The sequence below is a fragment of the Dama dama genome, chromosome 18 (genome assembly GCF_033118175.1).
Source record: "Dama dama isolate Ldn47 chromosome 18, ASM3311817v1, whole genome shotgun sequence".
NCBI lineage: Eukaryota > Metazoa > Chordata > Mammalia > Artiodactyla > Cervidae > Dama > Dama dama.
This window is the reverse complement of record NC_083698.1, coordinates 68,728,241-68,754,541: the sequence shown is the minus strand read 5'-3', so window position 1 is coordinate 68,754,541 and position 26,301 is coordinate 68,728,241. Positions and strand designations below refer to the sequence as shown.

Sequence of the window (26,301 nt, the reverse complement as noted above, 5' to 3'; positions counted from 1 at the left end):
AAAGAAAATTCCAGGTCTGAATGGCTGCACTGTGAATTTTACCAAATATTTAAGGAACAAAGATTACTAATTCTATGCAAACTTTTCCAGAAAATTGAAGTTAGTAGTTTTTACAGCTCATTCTATGTGGTCAGTATTGCTCTGATAACCAAACCAGACAAAGACAAAACAAGAAAGGAAAATTTCAGACTTATATCCGTCTTGAACATAGATGCAAAAATACTTAATATTTTAGCAAATCTAATACAAGAATAAAAGGATAATACATCATGACCAAGTTTTATGCAAGGGTTGCAAGTTTGGTTTAACATTTGAAAATTAACCAGTATAATTTATCAAGCCCAAATTTATCATTTGGGCTTTCCTGGTGGCTCAGTGGTTAAGAATCTGCCTGCCAATGCATGAGAGGAAGGTTTGATTTCTGGGTGGGGGAAGATGCTCTGGACAAAGAAATGTCAATCCACTCCGTATTCTTGCCCAGGAAATCCCATGGACAGAAGAATCTGGTGGGCTACAGTCCATAGGGTCCCAAAAGAGTAGGACACAACTTAGTGACAATAACTTATTATATAAACAAATTAAAAAGAACCACATGATTATTATCACAGATGCAGGAGTATTTGATAAAAACTCCCAGCAGACTAAAAATAGAAGGTAATTTCTTCAAGTGGTAAATGGTATCTACTAAAACTCTACAGCCAGTATCAATGGAAAGAAAGGCAATGCCAAAGAGTGTTCAAACTACCACACAATTGCACTCATCTCACACATGAGTAATGTAATGGTAAAGTAATGCTCAAAATTCTCCAAGACAGGCTTCAACAATACATGAAACGTGAACTTCCAGATGTTCAAGCTGGTTTTAGAAAAAGCAGAGGAACCAGGGATCAAATTGCCAACATCCGCTGGATCATCAAAAAAGCAAGAGAATTCCAGAAAAACATCCATTTCTGCTTTATTGACTATGCCAAAGCCTTTGACTGTGTGGATCACAACAAACTAGACAATTCTGAAAGAGATGGGAATACCAGACCACCTGACCTGCCTCTTGAGAAATCTGTATGCAGGTCAGGAAGCAACAGTTAGAACTGGGCATGGACCAACAGACTGGTTCCAAATAGGGAAAGGAGTACGTCAAGGCTGTATATTGTCACCCTGCTTATTTAACTTCTATGCAGAGTACATCATGAGAAACCCTGGGCTGGATGAAGCACAAGCTGGAATCAAGACTGCTGGGAGAAATATCAATAACCTCAGGTATGCAGATGACACCACCTTTATGGGAGAAAGTGAAGAAGAACTAAAAAGCCCCTTGATGAAAGTGAAAGAGGAGAGTGAAAAAGTTGGCTTAAAGCTCAACATTCAGAAACAAAGGTCATGGCATCCAGTCCCAATACTTCATGGCAAATAGATGGGGAAACAGTGGAAATATCGAAAGACTTTATTTTGGGGGACTCCAAAATCACTGCAGATGGTGACTACAGCCATGAAATTAGAAGACACTTACTCCTTGGAAGGAAAGTTATGACCAATCTAGACAGCATATTAAAAAGCAGAGACATTACTTTGCCAACAAAGGTCCATTTAGTCAAGGCTATGGTTTTTCCATAGTCAGGTATGGATGTGAGAGTTGGACTATTTAAAGAAAGCTGAGCGCTGAAGAATTGATGCTTTTGAACTGTGGTGTTGGAGAAGACTCTTGAGAGTCCCTTGAACTGCAAGGAGATCCAACCAGTCCATTCTAAAGGAGATCAGTCCTGGGTGTTCATTGGAAGGACTAATGTTGAAGCTGAAACTCCAATACTTTGGCCACCTGGTAGGAAGAACTGACTCATTTGAAGACCCTGATGCTGGGAAAGATTGAAGGCAGGAGGAGAAGGGGACGGCAGAGGATCAGATAGTTGGATGGCATCACCGACTCAATGGATATGAGTTTGGGTAAACTCCGGGAGCTGGTGATGGACAGGAAGGCCTGGCATGCTGCAATCCGTGGAGTCACAGAGTCGGACATGACTGAGAGACTGGACTGAACTGAATACAGAGTAAGGAACTATTGATACATGTGACAAAATGGATGAATCTCTAAATAATTATGCTGAATGAAAGAAAACAGAATGGACACACTGTATGATTTGGTTAACATGAAATTCTAGAAAATCCAAACTGGTGACAGAAAGCATAATCTGTTACTTAGAGTAGACGGGAACCAACGACCATAAAGGGACATGAAGAAACTTCTGAGGGCGGTGGGGGGCATGGGGGGCGTGGGGGGTTGTGAAGGAAATGACTGTTCTTTTCATTGTGAGGTTAATTTCAACAGCGCATACATATGTTCTGTCATCAATATGTGTACTTTACTACTGTATTACTGTACATAATACTTGAAACTGGCAAAAATTAGTGGAGATAATTTTCAACTATTGTGCAAGGTTTGCCACAAAATGTAACATCTGCTCATAACCAGATAAGGTATATTGATCCCCTCCCCCCGACCCTCTTAATGTGAAAAACGCTGCAACATGAGCGAGAGCTGACCCTAGGCTGGACTGAGAAATGCTTGTAAAGCTACTAACCTGAACATCATGCTTTCATTGTACTAAAGTCATTTTCTTCTTTCTACCTTGTGAAAAAAAAAAAAAAATGCTGGTATTCTTCCGACTTGGCTATTTAAAAATTTTAAGCAACATGTACAAATTACGAAAGGACACAAAAATCCACACCACTATCTCACGTCACCGTTTGAAGTTTTGCTGAAACGGCGGCCATTAGTCTACAGGTGCTGGGAATGCCGTCATGTAAATCCTGTGCGCAGACTCCGTGCGCAGCTCGCAGAGCGCATGTCCCCAGCCGGCACGCCCCGCCCTAAGCCGCAGCCCTTGTTGCTCACGTGAGCGAGGCAGTTGAGCAAAGGCAGGATGTTGGCACAGCAACGAGCGCGCAAGCGCCGTTTGGAGACCCAGTGGCCCCAACACGTGAGGTAAGTCTGCACGTTTGCGGCGGCGGGCAGAGAGCTGACGGCCCAGCATGTGGGGCCTGGGGCGTTCTTCTAGAACTTCTGTGGCGGGAAGTGCGAGGTCAGTAGCAGTCCTTTTGGTGGGTTCGGTGGGGGTAGCACCGTATTTTCACCGTGGGGTGTCTTTTAGGTCCACAAGTATGTGCGTGGCCGTTTCCTGGCCTTCTTGGTTTTCAAGCTGCCGACTTGCTTCTGAGGGTGACAGTCACCCCAGTTGACAAGGGTGCTGCCAGAAGGCGAAGCTGGCCTGCAGATACTTGGGCCTGCTGTTCCGGGTGAAGGCAGAGACCTGCAGACCAGTTGTCGGGTGGAATTTTCTCTTCCAGCAAATTCTGTGCCCTTTTAAACTTCGAAATGCCTGCTAAGACAGGCGTTGAGGAGCGACCTGGGCTCACTTCGAATTCTCGATGTGAACTGGAAGTGCAGAAAATGGGTGCAGCACCACTCCCTTCTTGTGAGTGTGTGAAAGCCTCTCAGTCATGTCCGACTTCCCGGTGAACTGTAGCCCCTCCAGACTTCGCTCCTCATGGGATTCTCACGGCAAGAAGACTGGAGTGGCTTGCCATTTCCTTCCTCACTCTCGTGTTAACCATTGCCAAAAAGTCTCTTTGACCCCTTTAAAAAATGATTTAAAAACTTTTTACATCGTGTGGTGCCATTTCCAAAGTAAAGATTTTTATTTTAGAAAGAAAAAAAACAAAATGAAAGTCATTCAGTCGCGTCTGACTCTCGCGATTCTCCAGGCAAGAATACTGGAGTGGGTAGCCGGTCCATTCTCCAGGGGATCTTCGTAACCCAGGAATCAAACCGGGATCTCCTGCGTTGCAGGCGGATTCTTTACCAGCTGAGCTATCAGGGAAGCCCCCATCTTTTAAATGAAGTTTAAGCCAGTGTCTTCCAGCGAAAAAAGTTTCTCTGGACAGATTCTAACTTGTTTTTACAACTTTTTGCTCAATTTAAAATTTACTTTTGAGTAGTATATGAGCAAGAATCCTTGTTTTAAAGATGGGTTGATCCTACTTAGTGTATGTGGAAAAAATGTGAAGTAACAAAAATCATAAAAGTTTAAAAATTTTTATGACCTCTCCCCTAGTGTGACACAAGATTAACAACTTTTCCTGTGGTTGGGGGAGGATTTGGAGATTTGGTGTAGTGATGTTCTTAATTAACTCTTAAAATTGTTTAAAAGATCTGTTTTCAATTCCCTTAAAAAACCTAACGTTTATGCATATGAAGTGCCATATTCTAGTGTTTTAAGGGCAAAATTAGGACTAGTAGACATCTTGAAAAATCTTGCATTTGGGAAAGCAAATTATGTAATGAAAATTATTTTTGAAGTTACGGGCACAGTTTGATTCATTTTGCAATTTTTAGATGCAAGGTATCTTCAAAAGCAGAAACCATAACATGGATCTCCTTATTTAAAAATTAAATCCGAGTCTGAAGCATTTGTGTTATATATATATGTTTGTAGTGTTTCTTTTTGTTTAGGTGGTGGGAGTGCTACTCTTGTTTACTGCATGTGTGTTTAGTTGCCCAGTTGTGTTAGACTTTTTGCAGCCCTTTGGACTGTAGCCTATCAGACTCCTCTGTTTATGGGACTTTTTCAGGCTGGCGTGGGTTTCAACTTCTTCCTCCAGGGGATCTTCCAGCTCAGGGATTGAACCCACCTCTCCTGTGACTCCCGCATTGCAGGTGGATTCTTTACCTGCTGAGCTATCAGGGAAGCCACTACTCTTGTTTAGGGAAGGCATCAATTATTTTAAAAAATATGTACTTTGTACTGAAATATTTATGTAACTGAAAAGAGTATGCATCAATTATACTATTCAGTGTAAATTTGTAAAAGTTTGGTTAAAGACATAATTTCAAAGATAGAAATTGCATCTGATGGAATTGCAAGGTACACTCAAAACAAAATAAATACTGCAGAAAATATCTTTGAGGTTGTTTTTAATATAGAGTTTGGATTTTGATAACTTTATTTGGGACAAAACATACACAGAGGAATTTGAACGTTATATAGTTTTGTCTTTAATTCACTGTTAATGGCCAGATTAATAGAACCTAATTCAGAGTATTGAATTGTTTTAGTTTTTCAGGAATTGTCCAAATGGAAGAAGATAAACATTGCAGTAAAGGTACTGACACTAAAAATTATTTTTGTATGTAAGAGTTAGATGATGTTGATTAATTTCTAATTTTCTTTGCATTGTAATTTGATTTTAGTTGAAGATGTGGTTGGAAGTCATGTGGAAGACGCAGTAACATTTTGGGCCCAGGTAAAATAGTAGCCTGATTTATTTCTTCTCCCACCTCTTCTTCCACTAACCCAGATCCTCCCCAACAAAAATGAAAATAGAAACCCTGTAATATATATATGTCATTGTTATTTTTCATGCTTAATTTTTATTGAACATTATTTAACACAGGGCATTATTAGAAGACAAATGGCTAAAAATTGAACTTAATATCAGAATTATGAGTGTGAGGTTTTAAAATTACACTTAATTTAGCATCAGCAATCTAGACTGCATAAATTACTGAAGATGCTGAGAAACTTGTATTTGTGAAGTTACAGCTCCATCTAGAGGTCTTGGATGCAATTCAGTTCAATTCAGTGGCTCAGTCATGTCAGACTTTTTGCGACCCCATGGACTGCAGCACGCCAGGCTTCCCCGTCCATCACCAACTCCTGGAGTTTACTCAAACTCATGTCCGTCTAGTCGGTGATGCCATCCAACCATCTCATCCTCTGTTGTCCCCTTCTCCTCCTGCCTTCAGTCTTTCCCAGCATCAGGGTCTTTTCAAATGAGTCAGTTCTTCGTATCAGGTGGCCAAAGTATTGGAGTTTCAGCTTCAGCATCAGTCCTTCCAATGAATATTCAGGACTGATTTCCTTTAGGATTGACTGGTTTGATCTTGCCATCCAAGGGACTCTCAAGAGTCTTCTCCAACACTGAAGTTCAGAAGATTCAATTCTTCGCACTCAGCTTTCTTTATAGTCCAACTCTCACATCCATACATGACTACTAGAAAAACCATAGCCTTGACTATATGAACCTTTGTTGGCAAAGTAATGTCTCTGTTTTTCACTATGCTGTCTAGGTTGGTCATAGCTTTTCTTCCAAGGAGCAAGCGATACTGTTAAATTTCTTAAGTGATATTGTTTTTAAATTTCTGTCTTTTTTCTGTTGGCTTAATTTTGAATTTGAGGTACAATATCTTTTTTTTTTGAGGTACAATATCTTTCTCATCATATAATTGAAAGTACTAACGGAACATTTATAATTTTATATTGGCAGTCTTCAAGGCAAATAAGGTTACTCAATTTTAAATAGAAGGCGAAGCACAAAAGTGCTTATGTTCCAGAATTTAAGAAGGTGAATCTCTCTAATGTACAGTTACACAATAACTTTTAATTTTATGAGCTGTGTGATATGAGAGGGAAGGGAATAACATTTCTGTGTACTTCTGCAACCCGAGAAATCCTTTTTGTGTGGGCAATATGGGAAACAGGATTTATGAAAAAGAAAGGTTAAAGAAGAAATATGATTAACTCAGGCTTCTTAGATTATTTAGAAAACATATTTTAGAAGTGTGATATTCATAGAAAATGTTCAACAAATTTGTATCTTGGCTTATGGACACATTTTCTAAAGGGTGCCCACATGTTCTGGTTCTTTGCCCATGTCCCCATTGTCTCTGCATTAATAGCACCTGCGTCCCTCTCAGCAGTGTCCAGTGTTGGATGATAAATGATATTTTTAAGCTTATTAAATAGGAACAACATTTACTATCTCAATTAAATAAGATTTTCTAGACCAGTACTGTCTGGTAGAAATATAATTTGAGCCATATAAGTAATTTAAATTTAAAAGACACATTCAAAATGAAAAAGAAACAGGCAAGATCAATTTTAATGAAAACATTTTATGTAACTCAGCACATCCTAAATATCTTTTTAAAATGTAATGAACACAAGTATGTTAACAAGATATTTTATTTTCCTTTTTTCATAGTAAATTTTCAAAACCCAGTGTATATGTTAGACTTACAGTACAACTGAAATCAGATGAGCCACATTTCAAGTAAGAATTGGCTATTGTGTTGGTCAGTGCAGCTCTAGACTTTGATTTGTATTGACGTTTATGTGAATTTGTAGCCTGAATTTGAAATTATGATTTAAACCAGATGTCAGCAAACTTTTTTTGTATATGTTAGATAGTAAGTATTTTAAGGCTTATGGCTTTTTTGCAACTGTTCAGCTTTACAAAAGCTGCCATTGTAGTGCAAAGGCAGCCATAGACAATATATAAATAAATAGGTATATCTGTAAATAAAATTTTGTTTGCCAAAACAGCAGAACTCATAATTTTCGAATCTCTGATTTCAACCATGAAGTTGAGGCCCCTGTAGAAATTTAAACACATTTAAAAAGAGAGAAAGCATGTCTTAATTGAGTGAAAAGATTAAGAACTAAAACTACTAAAGTGTCCATATGAATCAGATGATTTTTTTTTCAAGAAACAAATTGTTTGTGCACACATGTGTGAATCTATATTGGAGACAGGCCCTTTGTGTGCTCCTTCGACAGTTGTAATAAGAGATTTCCTAGGTCAACTAACCTGAAATCTTGTACCTTAACACATGCTAAGGCCAGAAACAGTCAGTAAGAAGAGAAGACCCTTCTCAAACTTGGGAAACATCTTCCAAAGGATGGTTGGGAATAACTGTGCTTCTCCTTTGTATGTTGTTTCTAGGAAAAAAATTTTTAAATGAATCCTATACATCTAAGGGACATCTTTTGATGTTTGATGAAATTTTGATATGTTTTGATAAAATTCTAAAAATTAAAAAAATTCAAGATGACATTGCTAAGATGCTCTTAGTCTGTAATCTCATTTCAAGAACACACGCATGCTAAATCACTTCAGTCCTGTCCTACTCTTTTTTTTTTTCATTTATTTTTATTAGTTGGAGGCTTACTTTACAACATTGCAGCTGGTTTTGTCATATATTGACATGAATCAGCCATGGAGTTACATGTATTCCCCATCCCGATCCCCCCTCCCACTCCCTCTCCATCCCATCCCTCTGGGTCTTCCCAGTGCACCAGGCCCGAGCACTTGTCTCATGCTTCCCACCTGGGCTGGTGATCTGTTTCACTATAGATAATATACATGCTGTTCTCTCGAAACAACCCACCCTCGCCTTCTCCCACAGAGTCCAAAAGTCTGTTCTGTACATCTGTGTCTCTTTTTCTGTTTTGCATATAGGGTTATCATTACCATCTTTCTAAATTCCATATATATGTGTTAGTATGCTGTAATGTTCTTTATCTTTCTGGCTTATTTCACTCTGTATAATGGGCTCCAGTTTCATCCATCTCATTAGAACTGATTCAAATGAATTATTTTTAACAGCTGAGTAATATTCCATGGTGTATATGTACCACAGCTTCCTTATCCATTCGTCTGCTGATGGGCATCTAGGTTGCTTCCATGTCCTGGCTATTATAAACAGTGCTGCGATGAACATTGGGGTGCACGTGTCTCTTTCAGATCTGGTTTCCTCAGTGTGTATGCCCAGAAGTGGTATTGCTGGGTCATATGGCAGTTCTATTTCCAGTTTTTTAAGAAATCTCCACACTGTTTTCCATAGTGGCTGTACTAGTTGCACTAAAAGCTGGTTTTTTGAAAAAATAAACAAAATTGACAAACCATTAGCAAGACTCATTAAGAAACAAAGAGAGAAGAACCAAATTAACAAAATTAGAAATGAAAATGGAGAGATCACAACAGACAACACTGAAATACAAAGGATCATAAGAGACTACTACCAGCAGCTCTATGCCAATAAAATGGACAACTTGGAAGAAATGGACAAATGCTTAGAAAAGTATAACTTTCCAAAACTGAACCAGGAAGAAACAGAAGATCTTAACAGAGCCATCACAAGCAAGGGAATCGAAACTGTAATCAGAAATCTTCCAGCAAACAAAAGCCCAGGACCAGGTGGCCTCACAGCTGAATTCTACCAAAAATTTAGAGAAGAGCTAACACCTATCTTACTCAAACTCTTCCAAAAAATTGCAGAAGAAGGTAAGCTTCCAAACTCATTCTATGAGGCCACCATCACCCTAATTCCAAAACCAGAGATGCCACAAAAAAGAAAACTACAGGCCAATGTCACTGATGAACATAGATGCAAAAATCCTTAACAAAATTCTAGCAAACAGAATCCAACAACATATTAAAAAAGTCATACACCATGACCAAGTGGGCTTTATCCCAGGAATGCAAGAATTCTTTAATATCCACAAATCAATCAATGTAATATACCACATTAACAAATTGAAAGATAAAAACCATATGATTATCTCAGTAGATGCAGAGAAAGCCTTTGACAAAATTCAACACTCATTTATGATTAAAACTCTCCAGAAAGCAGGAATAGAAGGAACATACCTCAACATAATAAAAGCTATATATGACAAACCCACAGCAAGCATTACCCTCAATGGTGAAAAATTACCCTACTCTTTTACGACCCCATGGGCTGTAACCCACAAGGCTCCTCTGTCCGTGGCATTCTCCAGGCAAGAATACTTCAGTGAGTTGCCGTTTCCTTCTCCCGGGGATCTTCCCGACCCAGGGATTGAAGCCACATCTATGTCTCCTGCATTGGCAGGCAGGTTCCTTACAATTAGTGCCACCTGGGAAGCCCAGGTCATTTCAAGAACACAGTATTTTTGTAAAGTGTGGTCCCAACAGGGGGACACTTCATGAATTTCACTTCAAAAGACATTTCTTTATATAGCAGTGCTAAGCATGAAAGGACTTTTCATATTCTTATAAACATGAAGCTCACCCTGTTGCTTACAGTTGTTTTAATTTTGTGTTTTCCAAGTGTGCATGTGGTATACTTTGTGAGAATAGACTTGGTATGTGTGATTTTTCTGGAGGTTGATAATTTTGCATGCAGTGGATTTTCTTTAAAAAGAATGGTCAGTTACATGCTTGCTTCAAGAGTATTTTCCTATAAAAAAGACTTTTTTGCTATCTTAATTTTGGTTTTATTATTTGATGTTAACATATTTTGTATAATTGTATTGGATCTCATAGTATCAAATATTAGATGTAATTTAATAGTCACTTTTTTTTCCTGAAAACCCACTTTAGTCACCTTTTTTTTCTGAAAAATGCTGCATGATGCTAATTTTCAGTGTAATTTCCTCCCCTGCTCAGTTGTAAGATGTTTTGTACTTTTTAACACCTGATGTGTACATCCTGTGTAACAGAAAAGGCAACGGATAAAACAATAATTCTACAGAAAGAATATAGCAGAAAAAAGCTGTTTATAACATTTGATTAGGGTTTTGATAGGCTGTAGATGAAGAGTAAATAGAGATTTAGAAATATAATGGAGGCAGGTCGAGATGAAGATCTGCTCACATGTATTCTGTTTTTCTACCACTTTGGATTTTCTGCCATTTAAGCCACTTACTTGAGAACACTTCGGAAATTTCAGTAGGCCTAGTTTGCTGAGTAGCAATTGGACAAATCTTAAGTATTTGACATTTGAAAAAAGAGCTTCTGTTTATGCTAGCCCATATACCTACAAAATCTAATTATGTAAAATGTTTTGGTGTATTCTGAACTTTAGAGAGCTCATTCCTGGGGATTATTAAAGATTGATTCCAGTGTGTTTTGGGGTCAGTTTGAATTCACTTCACATTTTTACTGTATGTAGAAACTCAGAGTTTGCTTTCATTTATCGAAGATAATCATATTCTTTCTAGCCTTATTGACTGTGTTACTGATATATTTTTAAAGAATATATGTATTTAATGGTTTACTTTGAAATAACTTTATACTTACAGGAAAGTTGTAAAATTATTTTCAATATTATACCCTTCACCTAGCTTTCCTTGTTTCTAACATTTTACATAACCATAGTACAGTGGTCACAGTCAGGAAATTGACACTGGTACAGTACTAGTAGCTCTTAAGTGCAGCCCTAATTCAAATTCCACCAGTTTTTTTCTTATTTTCTTTTTGCTTCTATTCCAGGATCTGCTTCAAGATCTCACATTTTATTTAGTTGTCATGTATCCTTAGTCTCATCCAACATTTGGTAGTTCTTTTATACTTTTTCTTTCATGATTTTGCCATTTTTAATGAGTACTGGTTAGTTATTTCATAGAGGATCCCTCGGTTTGTATTTGTTGATGGTTTCTCATAAACAAATGGGCAGTAGTACTACAGAAGGGACGGTAGCACTGCAGTACATACTACAGTGTGATGTACTAGAATTACATCATATTGAGGACTTATAATATTGAGATATTTCTTTATTGGTGATATTAACCTTCATCCACTTGGTTAAGGGGATAACTGCTACGATTCTTAATTGTTAAGTTACTGTTTTTCCTTTTGTAAGTAATGAGTGTTTTAGAAGAAGATACATTGAGACGATGCTGAAGCTCAAATTCCAATACTTTGGCTACCTCACGCAAAGAATTGACTCATTGGAAAAGACCCTGATGCTGGGAGGGATTGGGGGCAGAAGGAGAAGGGGACAACAGAGGATGAGATGGCTGGATGGCATCACCAACTCGATGGACATGAGTTTGGGTAAACTCCGAGAGTTGGTGATGGACAGGGAGGCCTGGTGTGCTGTGATTCATGGGGTCGCAAAAAGTCGGACACGACTGAGTGAACTGAAATGAACTGAATCTTGTTTTTCTTAAATCTTTTACCCACAGATATTTTATTTATGAGTATGGTCTTTGATGATGATTTTCTGTTTTCCTCATTCCTTCTGCATTTATTAATTGGAATTACTCATTAAGGAAGAGTTGTTTCCTCACCACCTTTTATTTGTTTAGTCAATCATTTATATTGATATAAACCTGTGGGTTATAATCTAGTACTGTCATTTATTTTGTTGTTTACATTGTTCTAACTTTGGCCATTAGGAGATCGTTTACATTGACTACTGTATCATTTAAGCTACACCCATTCTTTTTTTGAATATTTCTTTACTTTTTGGCATCACCAGATATTCCAGGATCATTATTTATTTCCCTGTCCTAGCCCTGGAATCACCCACGCTCCAAAGAAATCTTGTTCCTTTTATCAGTGAATGGTGTTTAGAAATCAAGATCTGGGTACTAGGTGTGCTTATCGCTACTTGAGTATTATTGCTTCTAGTTCCTCTTAGCAGACAGAGCTAGGAAATACATTTATCAATATAATACAAAAATACAAATACATATAACTAACACATGTGCATATCTATATTTATCTGTGTGTATTTCTTTCATATATATATTCACACATAAACATATGTGTGCTTGCATACATATGTGGGTATATATACATGAATTCTTACTGATACTTTGCAATTGTAATCTAACATTGCAGGTTCATTCTAGCCTGCCTTCCCTATTTGTAATTTCTTTCTGCCCGCTTTCATTATATACAATATATTTACTTATTTGTTCAATCCTCGTATACATCTAAAGTAGTTTCAAAATTGTTAACCCATGCACCTGTGAGAAATAAATTTACTAAGTAGATAACAGTGTTTATGTGGAGGAACCTATACATTTTGAAATCAGTTTTACATCTTTTTCCTTTACACAACAACAAATATGTGAGAAGACCCATGTCACTTGACTAAAACATGGTACTTATTTTGAGCAATTAGGATTTCATCTAAAGTAAAATCCAGAGACAAAGTTCATATGATATTAATAATATTTAGTATCTAATTTTGAATTCCATGTAGTTTGAACTCATTGGGAGGTAAAAATTTTCTATAGCCTAGTTCCATTTCTAGTAAAGAACTCATTTGAATGATGAAAAGTGATGATGTGAGAATTTATTTAATTTCTAATGCTCTAAAATCTTTCAAGTATCATGCATAGTGGAACCCTTGTTTGCATAACATTGCAAGTATTAATAATATTTTACTGAGTTTGTGTCTGTCCTTCCTTCTAGAGTATCAGTAGAAATAAGGATATTATGAAGATTGGTTGTTCACTGTCTGAAGTCTGTCCCCTTGCCAATTCAGTTTTTGGGAATCTTGATCCAAAGAAGGTGAGCCATATTCTTGGATACAATTATTCCATCTTTCCTATTAGCTTTCCTGATCTTAGATTTTATAGATTTTGGAATTTTTGTTATATTTGAAGAAAGAGGCATGTTTTTAGAATTTGTATAGACTACACTCATTATAAATTTATTTTTTCAAAAATACTTACGAACTATTTGCTATCTACCAGACACTGTGTTAAACACTGCTGCTTAACACAGTGGTGAAAGAATAGAATGGTGGTGAACATAATAGAATCCTTGTTCTTGACCCTGATTCACAAAAATTTATAAGAGATATGTTTATGGAGAACAGTTTGACAATATATATATGTACATGTATTTTTAAATTGACATAATTTACAGTGCAGCATGTGTCTTTTAAGCACACAGCTTGATGAGTTTTTCACATGTATGCGTCTTTGTGATCACCACCCAGGTCGAGATTCAGTTCTGTCAGCTTAGAAAGTTCACTCAGGCCCTCTCAGCCGGTTCTTGGTCAGTAGTCCTCTAACAGAGGTAACCATGATTCTGACTTCTGTCCCCATAGGTTCATTTGCCTATTCTTAAATTACACAATATATATACTCTTTTGTGTATGTATGGCTTCTTTTGTTCCACATAATTTCTGAGATTTATCCATATTATTGCATGTTTGTTCTTTTTCAACCTATGCAGTATTTCAGTGTATGAAAGTGAAAATACTAGTTGCTCAGTCTTGTCCAACTCTATGAGACCCTATGAACTGTAGTCTGCCAGGCTTTTCTGTCCATGGGATTCTCCAGGCAAGAATCCCAACCCATTCCATTCCATTCAAGAATACTGGAATGGGTTGGGATTCTTTTCTCCAGGGGATCCTCCTGACCCAGGGATCAAAGCTGGGTCTCTTGTATTGCAGGCAGATTCTTTACCATCTGAGCTACCAGGGAAGCCCAGATGTATAAAATACACCAAAATTAATCTCTTCTCCTTTGCTGGGCATTTGGTTTGTTTGTAGTTTTTGGCTACTGTGAATGAAACTGCTGTGAACTCCTTGTACAAGACTTCTGATGGATGTTTTAACTCATGTATTTTGCGTATATACCTAAGAGTGAAATTGCCAAGTCACAGAGTAGGTGTCTTTCACTTTAGTAGGTACCAGCCAGTCAGTTTGGCAAAGCATTGAACCACTTTGCATCCTTACCAGCAAAGTTTGAGAGTTCCAGTTCTTCTGTGTCCTCACCAACCCTTTACATTGTCAGTCTTTTTAATAGTAGCCATTTCTGGTGGGTGTGTGATGTTATTTTGTGATTTTACTTTTATTTACTTTAGGAATCTGAGCTTAAGCATGCTCTTCAAGTTTTACAAGTTTTATTAGCCATTTGGATATCTTTTGTGAAGTACCTATTTAGATCTTTTTCCAGTTTTCAAGGTTATTTGTCTTGATTGATTTATAGGAAGTTCTATACAGTTGGGCCTCCATTATCTATGTATTCCACGTTCATGAATTCATCCAACTGCAGGTTAGAAACATTCCAAAAATTTTTCAGGAAATTCCAACGAGCAGAACTTGAATTTGCCACATACTGGTGACATTTTATATAAGGGACTTTAGTGTCTGAGGGGGGTCCTGGAAACAGTGCCCTGTAGATACCAAGGGACAAGTGCTTGTGTTCTTTGTATATTCTGGAAATGAATCCTTTGTCTTACACGTATTGCCAATGTCTTCTCTTAGTCCATGGCTTCCCTACTCACTTTGTTAATAACATTTGAAATCTATTTAATTTTTCTTCTTTGGCTTCTGCTTTCTGTTTCCAACATAAGATATCTTTACTTACCCCAAGGCCTTGACTATATTGTCCAATTTTGTTTTTCCCCAGAAGTTTTTGCTTTTAGGGCTATGGTGTTTATCTCCAATAAATTTTTGGTTGTAATTTGAAGTAGAAAGTGAAAGTAGCTCAGTCATGTCCCACTGTTTGTGACCCCATGGACTATAGTCCATGGAATTCTCCAGGCCAGAATACTGGAGTGGGTAGTCGTTCCCTTCTCCAGGGGATCTTCCCACCCCAGGGATTGAACCCAGGTCTCCCACATTGCAGGCGAATTCTTTACCAGCTGAGCCACAAGGGAAGCCCAAGAATACTGGAGTGGGTAGCCTATCCCTTCTTCAGCGGAACTTCCTGACCCAGGAATTGAACCAGGGTCTCCTGCATTGCAGGCAAATTCTTCACCAACTGAGCTATCAGGGAAGCCCCTGATTTCAAGTAGAGATCACACTTAATCTTTTTCCATATGAATATTCAATTATATCAGCCCCGTTTATTGAAATGATGATCCTTTTTTTGTTGAATTGTATTGGGATCTTTGTTTTAAATCAGATGGCTATATATGAGTGTTAATCATCTTTTTCAAAACAGTAAATGCCTGTAATCATGGACGCATCAACTTCTCTACCAAGAATTTACCCATTGGACATTTAAGTACAGGAAGTACACAAAGATGCCTGTACAAAGATATTCAGTATAGCATTATTTGTAATAGGCAAAAATGGAGATTAGCTAAATATCATTTAATACATACAGTAGTAGTAGTCATGTTAATGATAACTAGCATTTGAGTCTTAGCCTCCGTGAGACAGAGACAGTGTTCTAAGCACTTTGCTACTAACTCATTAAATCCTCACTCAAATTATTACCAAATTATTTAATCCTCACAGCAGCCCTGTGAGGCAGATACTTGTTTTTTCTTTTTTTGGAAATTGAGACACAGCTAGAATAACTTTACGAAAGTCACCAGCTAGTTAATGGTGGATCAAATATTTAAACTTACAGAGCCCACCTTCTTAACTGTTACCTATATTGGAATAATTAATGGATTGTGGTAGATCCTTATTTTAGAATACAAAGTAATCCTTTTTTTCATTTTGCCCTTCTAAGGCACTTTTCCTGCCAATGGGTCTCCTCTCTGCAAGACATTTTAACACTCCAGATACACTGCATATCTATTTATGTTGTCAGGTAGGGTTGAACTTGGGAGGGCTACAAACCACTGTAATATCTAAGATTTCTCCTCCACACTCCAGAAACCAATATTCATTCCCTTAGGGATATTATTTCTCCCATTCAGAATGTATGATTTAAAGTAATTATCAACTTGGGATGACTTTGTATCTCCCATTTCCACCCTCAGGGGACATTGTCAGCATTTGGAAATAATTTTGTTTGTCACAACTGGAAGGAAGGCTATTGGCATCTTATAGGTAGAGGCAGGGGGCGGAGGGGTGGGGAATGCTAAACATGTAGAATGCTAAACATTTTACAACGTATAGGAGAGAAGACCTCTCCCTCCCCCCCCCCCCACCAAAGAATTCAGTTCAGGTCAGTCACTCAGTCATGTTGCACTCTTTGCAACCCCGCGGACTGCTGCACACCAGGCCTCCCTGTCCATCGCCAACTCTTGGAGTTTACTCAAACTCATGTCCGTTGAGTTGGTGGTATCACTGGCATCACCAAAGAATTATCCTGTCTCAAATGTCAATAGTGCTGCGGTTGAGACACTGACTTAAAGTAGGTAAATTTTTCTTTGTTCTTTTATTAAACATAATTAAATTAAGATATAGATTTAAAATAAATGAAGGTTCTGTATTAAGGATATTATCTAATATCATTTATTTCCTTTTAAATAATATCAACGTCCTTCTATATGAAGTAAAAAATGTGAGAATCTTTTTTGGCCGGTTGAACGTAGTGATCTTATAATGGTCGAGAATTACAGTTAGGTGGCATGTACCTTGGCATGTTTGTGTTTTAAGAGCACTTAATGTCTTCAGACATCAAAACAGCATGATTTTAAGTCTTTGACATCTGTGCTTTTTTTTTTTTTTTTTTTTTTTGAGTTTTCAGTTTTTATGCTTTTTGTCTTCTCTTTTTTCTTTTTTGGAGCAGCAGAATAATATGATGGACTCTAAAGTCAATTGCCTGAGTTTGAACTGGTTCTGCTGCTTACCAGCTTGTGACTTTGGGCATACAATGGTGAAAACAAAGTACCTGCCTCATAGGGTTGTGAGAATAAAATAAGTTATTATACATAAAGTGCCTAGTAAATGAGCTGATCTTCTTAGCATTACTATTCATTAAAGTGCCAGATAATTTTGCTTTCTTTTTCTGTCTGTAGATTTATGGTGGATTATTTTCTGAAGATAAATGTTGGTACAGATGCCAAGTACTGAAAGTCATCAACGATGAAAAGGCAAGAACGAGTGTTCAACTTTTTTTTGCCATGAGGAATATTTATTTTCATTCCAAAATCTGGTGCTTATTTAGCCTTTCATTGCTTATTCATAGTAGTATAAAATATAGTTGAATACCACTACAGCATTGTAGTTACCCTCCAATTAAAATAAATTAATTAATTAAAAAATATGGTTGAATAACATGTAAGTTGATTAAAACATACATCCCCCCCAGAGCACAAAAGAAATGAAGTGCTTACAAAAGTCAAAGTTAGATTCAGAAATATTCTTCTGATTTTAAGTTGTCGTATAATCACCCCAGATTATCAAAGAATAGATTACCTAATTTGTGGATTATTTTTGGTGACCAGTTGGTTCTTTGTATTTTAGTTTTTAATAATTACGTTTGAGTCTTCTGAGTAAGTTAAAGTTTATTCTATTAAGATTGAGTATAAGAAGAACATTTGATTTGAAATTATGTTTATATTTTACTTAGTAGACTTGCATGTTGTTAATAGTGAAGACTTGCTTGCCTCTCTCTTTTGCCTTGGTTAAATGTGATGAGTTTTCTTTGTATTAACTATTTTGTCTTTTACATTGTGAAATTCCAGAATATTTTTAAGGGAATTTGTGGAGATAGGCTTCTAAATAGTTGTTTGGTGGCAATTGGGCATCTCAAGCTGTGTAAAAGCATCTCTATAGGGTTTCTTTTACTATTTTTTTTTAAATGTCTGCTTTCCTGGACTTAAAAATATTTTATAATATATAATATTTTGTAAATATTGTTCTTGGTGCAATACAATAAGATGAAACACTTTGAGTAATGTTCCAAATACATTTTTTAAAATCTCGTGATTTATTCTTGTCATAGGTAATGATTTATCTTAGTAAAATAGACCTATTCCCCACCGTTTGACAACTGGAAATCATATTTTGTGTTTGCTCTTGGTTTGGCTTTAACTTTTTAAATTAAGGGCAAAATGGCTTTTGACCTTGTGATAAACTATTTATCTTTTTTACCTTTTATAGATATAGAGCTGGAGGAAAGGGTGAATTTGATTCATTTCCAAGGTCTAATAGCTGGAGTTAAGTTTATCAAAGTTTCATAAAACTTTGCCTTTCTTTTCAGATTTTATTGTTTCCAACTTGAATTTATTTAAATACCATTGTTTAAAAAAATAAAAATGAGAAATGGTACTGTTGGAAATAGTACTGTTTGGTACAAGCTGAACTAGTACCAAATAGAAAAATCCCTGGGATCTCATGGACTATGGGTTTTCTGTATTTTGAGGATATTCCTGGAGCTCTTGTTTCTGAATGCATTTAAACAATTTCAGGTAAAATGCTATCATGATTTACAGGTAATTAACAAAAAGCAGCAAATATGTGATTTTTTTTTTAGATACTTAAGTTCTGTATTAGCATTTATCTGATTATTTTCCAGTGTCTGGTGAGATATATTGACTATGGAAATACAGAAATTCTGAATCGATCGGATATAGTAGAGATACCTTTGGATCTGCAATTTTCTAGTGTTGCCAAAAAGTATAGACTTTGGGGACTACAGATCCCTTCTGGCCAAGAAGTTACCCAGTTTGATCAGGCAAGTCACAGATTTAAAATATTTTTGTTAATGGAGAGAAAACTATGTGCTTGAAAAAACATATGGTTAAAATCCATTAATTTTCTGTAATATGAAAGCTTGTATAAATTAGTGACAAATGTGAAATTATGGAATAATTCAGAAGCAATTATATAATAGTATATTTGTGCTCATCTTTGCTAGAATACACATTCTAGATAAGACTGGTGTTTGTGTGTATACACTTATATAATAAATGTAAATAGTTTCTTCTGATGAGAAAGCTTCAAAGAATAGTCTCTTATGATTGAGAGAATGATGTGTATAATTATTGTTATCTTTTGCTTTTGAGAAAATATTTATTGTATAAAAGTGATCTTTAGCTGAGGCCGTAAATATTACAAATTTGAAATAAGCAGAGTTGTAAATTAATCAGATTTTATCTTCTTGGCAGAGGCTCACACTGTTCAACATAGTAATTGGCAGTGACATTTCTGTTAATCTAGATTCCAGTTTGTATTCATTTCCATTAAATTTTAGGTTAGCAACCTGATTCTGGAAGACCTCATAATTTCAGTGGTAGTCTTAACAGGAATCCTACCTCCTTTTAAATCTGTGCAAAAATGATATTCTTTTGGTAAATGATACTGCTATTGAAGGAATGTTACACTGCAGAGTAATCAGATAAGTATTTTATATTCAGCAGCTCAAATGACTTATGTGAAAATAATCAGTGCTAGGGGGAACAATATAATTTGAAACCTTCTCTTTGCCTCTTATTTGTTTGGTTTTTAGAATCTTTTAGGTCACTGGGTGTAGTTTTGTCTGCACTATAGTTACTTATAAGAAACATTTCTGTACCTAGAACTGTGTTGTTGTTCAGTTACCAAGTTGTGTCCAACTCTGCGACCGGATGGGCTTCCCTGTTCACTGTTTCCGAGTTTGCTCAAATTCATGTCTGTTGAGTCACGTGATGCTGTCTGGCCGTCTCGTCTTCTGCCGCCATCTTCTCTCGCCTTCCGTCTTCCCAGCACCGGGGTTTTTCAGTGTGGCAGCTGTTCGCGTTAGGTGGCCACAGTACTGCAGCTTCAGCTTCAACGTCAGTCCTTCCAATGAATATTCAGGATTTAGTTCCCTTAGAACTGGTTTGATCTCCTTGCAGTCCAGGAGATTCCCAAGGGTCTTCTCCAGCACCGCAACTCAAAAGCACCAATTCTTCAGCTCCCAGCCTTCTTTATGGTCCAACTCTCAGATCTGTACATGACTACTAGCAAGAACATAGCTTTGACTGTACAGACCTTTGTCAGCACACTGATGTCTCTGTGTTTTAATACACTCTCTAGGCTTGTCATAGCTTTCCTTCCAAGAAGCAAGGATCTCCTAATTTCACGGCTGCAGTCACCATCCACAGTGTCTTAGAACCCAAGAAAAGATAATCTGTCACTGCTTCTACATTTTCCCCTTTTTCCTAGATACCTGATTTCATTTTTACATGCTATAACTCCTCAGGACACCTTTATATTTAGTTAGGACCAAAATGGTCAACAGAATCTGTTTGATTTAAAGAGATTATTCTAGGGTATTTAATTGGTACACTTTAAAAATATAGATGCCTGTACAGGTCTTAGCTCTTCTTCTGGAAAGGATTTATGAAATATGTAATTGGAGTATAGTATACACATGAGGAAGTATATTTGTATTTAGCCAACAAGGTGAAAGCACTTTTGTAGAGATTTGAGAATGAAGAAATAATGATCATTGGAAAAACTAGATATTAATAGAAAAAAATAAGTGAAGAAAAACATGTTGGTGTAGCTGGTTAATATCTTCTTTTTTCTTTTTTTTTTAGGGCAGAACCTTTTTGGGGAGCTTGATTTTTGAAAAGGAAATTAAAATGAGAATTAAAGCTACCTATCAAGATGGAACAGTAATTGCTCAGGCTGAGTATGGCAGTGTAGATATTGGGGAAGAGGTGGCTAAGAACGGATTTGCAGAAAAATGCAGACTCACTTCCAGCACTAATATCTGTGAGGAAAAAAAATCAGATCCTGGTCAGCTTGTCCTCAGGAACCTCAAAAGCCCCATTCCTTTGTGGGGGCATAGATCAAGCCAATCAACCTTCACCCGGCCAAAGGGGCGCTTAAGTGGGAGAATGTCTGTTGACTTGAAGAATGAAAATGATGCAGGAAATAATGTGACATTTTCAAAGTAAGATTGTAGTGGGATTTTTAGTCTTACCTAATTTTTGATTTATGTTAGAAGCTCTTGTCATGGTTGTCAAGGCTTATGTTTTTAGAGTCCTCAACTATGTCAGTGATTTTGAGGGATGATACTGATTATTTCTGTTTTTCTCAAACCAGTATTCTTCTCTAACACACTGAAAAAAAATATACTCCTTTTTAACAGGGATATTTTAATTAAAAGCCATTTTGAAAGAAAAATCATCCCTGAATTGTTTGAAGTTCACATACCAACTCTTCTTTCCACATCTTTTGAATACATTTATCATAAACATCTACTCCTAAATCTAAATTATTCAGGCAAGAGACAGAATTTCAGATAAATTTTGAAGTTTTTCCTATGGCTCTGAGAATATTTTAATGAGTTTTAGGGAATTGCCTTTTCTCTTTAACAAAAGAGAGGCTCTCTTTTCTTCCTGTGAAAATTTACTGTGATGGAATTTGATTATAACAAAAAAATGTTCACTTTTTAGATAATTTTTAGTTATAAACTTGAAGCAGAAAGCCAGATTTGATTTTTTAAAGTACAAAACCATCCTTTTACTTCTTTATCATAATCTAGCCCATGATACCATGTCATGGGTAGTAAAGCTTTTTGTTGGGACCTTATCAGTGCTTTAGGAACTAAACGGTCAAATGGAGTGGGGGTAATGAGGAGAGATTGGGAGAAACTGATACAGAAATGCTTTTTACTGTCTTTGCTGGAGTTGATACTGATATGAAAAAGTTGGAATATGATTTCTCTGAGATTAGGAGGCATTGTTTTGAAGTATGACTTCAGTTATAAAATCTAGTTTGCATTAAAATGCTTTCTAATGTTGAAACTATGTATAGATGAGTTTCCAAAATTAACTTTATATGTGCATAAATAGACACACACACACACACACACACACATATTATGGTATAAAAAGCCAAATTTTAAGTTTTGATCTTTGTCCCACCTAAAACAATTTGGTTTTTAAAATGAGTGAATTTGTTTTTAATAGGGAAAATTTGGCTGTCGGTGACTTTAATTTAGGGTCTAATGTCAGCCTGGCGAAAATTAAGCAGGACCAGAAACTGATTGAAGAAAATGAAAAACTTAAAACAGAGAAGGAGGTTCTTCTTGAAAGGTGCAAGGCGTTAGAATTGAAAGTAGAACAGACTGCTCAGGAGCTGAAGGTATGGTATGCTTCAGTGGCTTAAGATAAAGAGTGATCAACTGGGAAATCATTGTGTTCATTTACTCTTATTTTTTTAAAAAAGATTTATTCATTCATTTATTTTTGACTGCATTGGGATCTTCATTGCTGTGCATAGGCTTTCTGTAGTTGGGAGGAGCAGGGCTACTCTCTAACTGACGACACGCAGGCTTCTCATTGCAGTGACTTCTCTTATTTCTGAGCATGGGCTCTAGGTGCACAGGCTTCAGTAATTGTGGTGCATGGTCTTAGTTGCTCTGAGGCATGTGGGATCTTCATGGACCAGAGATGCAACCCATGTGCCCTGCATTGGCAGGTGGATTCTTAACCACCTGACCACTAGGGAAGCTCTGATTTGCTCTTATTTGTCTTTGTACTTTTCTGTCTCCTTTTCTTTCCTTCCCTTCTTCTCCCTACTCTTTATTCTCTCCTCCTTTCTTCATACTTGTTTATAGATGAAATTTTTTCTTATGCTGCAAACAATGATCTTCGGATTTCATTGGATGTTTGAAAGATTATTAATTTCTCATTTATATTTCCTTTTATGTTCTTTAAATTTTTTTAACTCTGGAAATTTTCAAACATTTTAAAAAGAGAATTGAGTAATTAATACTATGTATCCATCACCCAGTTTTTACAGTTATTAAACAGTCTTTTTAAAAATCTATGCCTCCTAGTAATTTCAAAATAAATCCCATTCATAATAGTTTAATGTATATGCTTTAATGTATTATATATCTAATAGAAAAGAAATTCAAAAGAGACATAACCATAATACAATTATATTTAAAAATTAGTAATCCTTCACTAAGTTCACTAAGTTCTGTTCACACTAAGTGAAAGTCAATCAGTAGTGTCCAACTCTTTGTGACCCCACAGACTATACAGTTCATGGAATTCTCCAGACTAGAATACTAGAGTGGGTAGCCTTTTCCTTCTCAAGGGGATCATCCCAATCCAGGGATTGAACCCAGGTCTCCTGCATTGCAGAAGGATTCTTTACCAGCTGAGCCACCAGGGAAGCCCATAATATCATTTAATATCCAGTGTTCAGATTTCCCATATTGTTCCATGAATGTCATTTTATGTTTGGTTTCTTCCAATCAGATTTCCAGTTAGGCCTATACATTGCATTTTGCTTGATAAATCTCTTGAAGTGCTTCATCTGCATCCTGTTGTTGCTTAACAGGCTGCTATATCTCCATGTATTTCCTTTTATGATAGTTAAGTATCAAGGTTTGCTCAGATTCAGGGCAGTCCCCCCCCCCCCCCCCCCCACAGAATACTGTGTAGTCTTCAAATGTATAACTTTTTCTAATACCAATATGTTAACCCAGCACGAGTTGCCATTTCTCTAACATCAACTGAATGGCCTACAGTTCATTTTTGACACTAAATGCCAAGGGTTATCTCAGACTCCACAAGGATTAAGTCCCTCAAGACTTAGCTCAATTCAGGCACCAGCCACAAATCAGGTCCCAGGCTACCCACACTTTTTTCTGACTTTAAGAAAGAAAACTTTCTTATCAGCTTAAGACTTCCTATGATCCACTCCCACACCTTGCTCTCAATTCAGTAATTCAGTAAGAACTGTCAGGACTCCTGAAAGTGCTGTACTTACAGTGACAGTTTTATTATAAAGGATACAATTCAGGAACAGCCAAATACAAAAAGAAGAGACACAAAGGGGAAATTATGATGGGAGTGGAGATGGAGATCGTTCGGAGGATTCTCTGGACCTGTCACTCTTCCAGCACATGGATTTGTTCACCAGTCTGGAAACTTCCCCCATCATTCTGAGTTTTTTTAAGTTAAGGTTTCATTACTTGGGCCTGGTTAAGACGTTGACCATTGGTAGTTGAACTCAGTCTCCAGCCCTTGAATTCATATGTGGCATTCTTCAGGGAACACTCCCTCATAAATCCTTTAAAATTTTAGTTACACCTAAAAATTATTTAAATAACAGTAGAAATACAGTTTCCTATGTGGGTCTGACTAAGATATGTTTGTTCTTTGCTTCAGCAAGAGAAAGCAACTACCATGGATTTGACTAAACGTTTGGAAAGCACTCTGAAGACTTGTATAGGTACCAGAATGAAAAATCTGGCAGCTAAGGTTGAAATATTGAAAGAAATTAGGTAGGTAAAAGCATATTTTTGAGGAGGATGGTTTAAAACAAATGCTGATTAGTTTGTGCTTTGTTTAATTTCTATGCCTTTCATTTTTGGTTTTTCTTTTTTAAATTAATCAATTTTTTAGGTGGGTACCCTTGATGGTTTTATTCCTGGTTTGTTCTCTCTCTCTCTCTCTCTCTATATATATATATATATATGTATATATATATATATAGTTGCTCAGTTATTGCATTGGTTTCTACCAAACATCAACATGAATCAGCCATAGGTTTGTCCGTGTCCTCTCCCACTTCATGTTTACCTTGAAACTTATTCTTTGTATTTTCATTATTTTAAAGAGGGAAACTAAAGATAGTTACTCCTGAGACAAATTTTATACTGTTTTTATAGTGTTCTGTTGTCACCGTGTGGGATGATAGTGTCCTAAAGTTATATATGAGAATGGAATTAAAAAGTCAATACAACTTCTAAGTAATAGTTTGAAGGAAAACTACTAGGTCCCATTGTTTTGCTTGGGGTTATTTTCAGTCCTATACAGAAACTATAGATTTCAGTAATCCAAATTACTTATTTATACTCTGTATAAAGAAAGACAAAAGTAGTCTTCCTAAATTAGAAGAAAAATGATCTTCATGGAGTCAGAAGAAAAGAAATTGGTTAGCAAGACTCATGCAGTTTAAACAGCATGTCTCAGATTCTATATGTGAATTATGTAGGTATTTTACTTTATAGAAAATTGCTTTATTGTTGGTTAAGGATAATTTTTCACCCTTTTCTGGAGTGTGGAAAAAATAGTTCTCAAAACAATCTAGTTCTCTTTTTTTGCTATGCATAAAACTTAAACCAGTAATTCATTTCCTCATGTACTTGGAAACACTAACATGTTGCTTTCAATTAATACTATGTGTTCATCTTTTGTCCAGTGGGAAACTGTATTTTCTGGTATAAATCTGTCAGTCAGCATCTGGTTTATAGGTTTTAAATAGTTTGAGTAATCTGGTCTCTCTAGAGGTTAATCAACTTTTAGTGCACAGCCCAAGTGACTACACTGGCAAAGCTGTGAGACAGACTTCAGACCAAAACAGTTCTATATATTTTGACCTGTATTTGAGGAAATAGTGTGCTATTAGAATGGTGTAAGTCTAGTTGGAAGCTAAAACAAATACAGTGGTGAGCTTTGGTTTTCCTAATTGGCCTCTCTGATTGCTTTGTTGGGGTTTTTTTTTGTTTTTTTGAATTTTTTGGATTTTTTTTAAGATTATGCAAATGCTGGTCTGCTTTTTAAGGTACAAGGACTCTGTGTCTTCATCTTGATAAAATTGACTTAAATATAACATTTTTAAAGAAGTATTTACAAATCTAATTTTATATCATTTGAATTCTGCACTTTTGAAGCTGTCTTTTTATATAAAATATTTAATTTTTTCCCAGTGAAATGTATTTTTAGTTAAAGGTTTGTGTCAAAGTTATCTATGATTTTATATAGTTTTAGAAAATACCTCTTCATAGCCAGTGTTGTAAATAGTAACTTTCGACAATTACTATTTGTGTAATTTTTTTCTCACACTATCTTAAACATTTCATGATCTTTTCCTTTTGCTATTTTTTTTTTAAAACAGACGTGTCAGTATCAGTGTTCGTTTTGGAAATGACCTTTCAGATGCTATACAAGTGTTGGATGAAGACTGCTTTACTATCCCAGCTTCTTTGAATGAATTAGAGCTAATCTGGGCAGAATATAATCTGGCTCAGGAGAAGATTCAAACTTGTGAGAATGTGGTGGGTCAAGAATTTTTCTCCATTATGATTTTTAATCTGTTGAATATAAGGAGAT

General features: G+C 36.4%; 1 protein-coding gene across 4 annotated transcripts in view; it reads left to right on the top strand.

Annotated features, from left to right (window-relative positions):
• Positions 1-26,301, top strand: part of STK31 (serine/threonine kinase 31) — a 71,136-nt gene that overhangs the window by 1,843 nt on the left and 42,992 nt on the right. Inside the window, exons 1-10 of one of the 4 annotated variants that reach the window (XM_061165519.1) lie at positions 2,289-2,977; positions 5,108-5,154; positions 5,243-5,295; positions 13,024-13,122; positions 17,269-17,343; positions 18,771-18,929; positions 20,758-21,116; positions 22,138-22,312; positions 24,355-24,470; positions 26,087-26,246. In XM_061165519.1, the coding sequence (XP_061021502.1) occupies positions 2,916-2,977; positions 5,108-5,154; positions 5,243-5,295; positions 13,024-13,122; positions 17,269-17,343; positions 18,771-18,929; positions 20,758-21,116; positions 22,138-22,312; positions 24,355-24,470; positions 26,087-26,246 (1,305 nt within the window). In that variant the 5' untranslated portion in view covers positions 2,289-2,915. Of the gene's footprint in view, positions 1-2,288; positions 3,075-4,694; positions 4,709-5,107; positions 5,155-5,242; positions 5,296-13,023; positions 13,123-17,268; positions 17,344-18,770; positions 18,930-20,757; positions 21,117-22,137; positions 22,313-24,354; positions 24,471-26,086; positions 26,247-26,301 lie in introns of those variants that run through there. The other 3 variants (XM_061165520.1, XM_061165522.1, XM_061165521.1) reach the window with 3 other exon arrangements.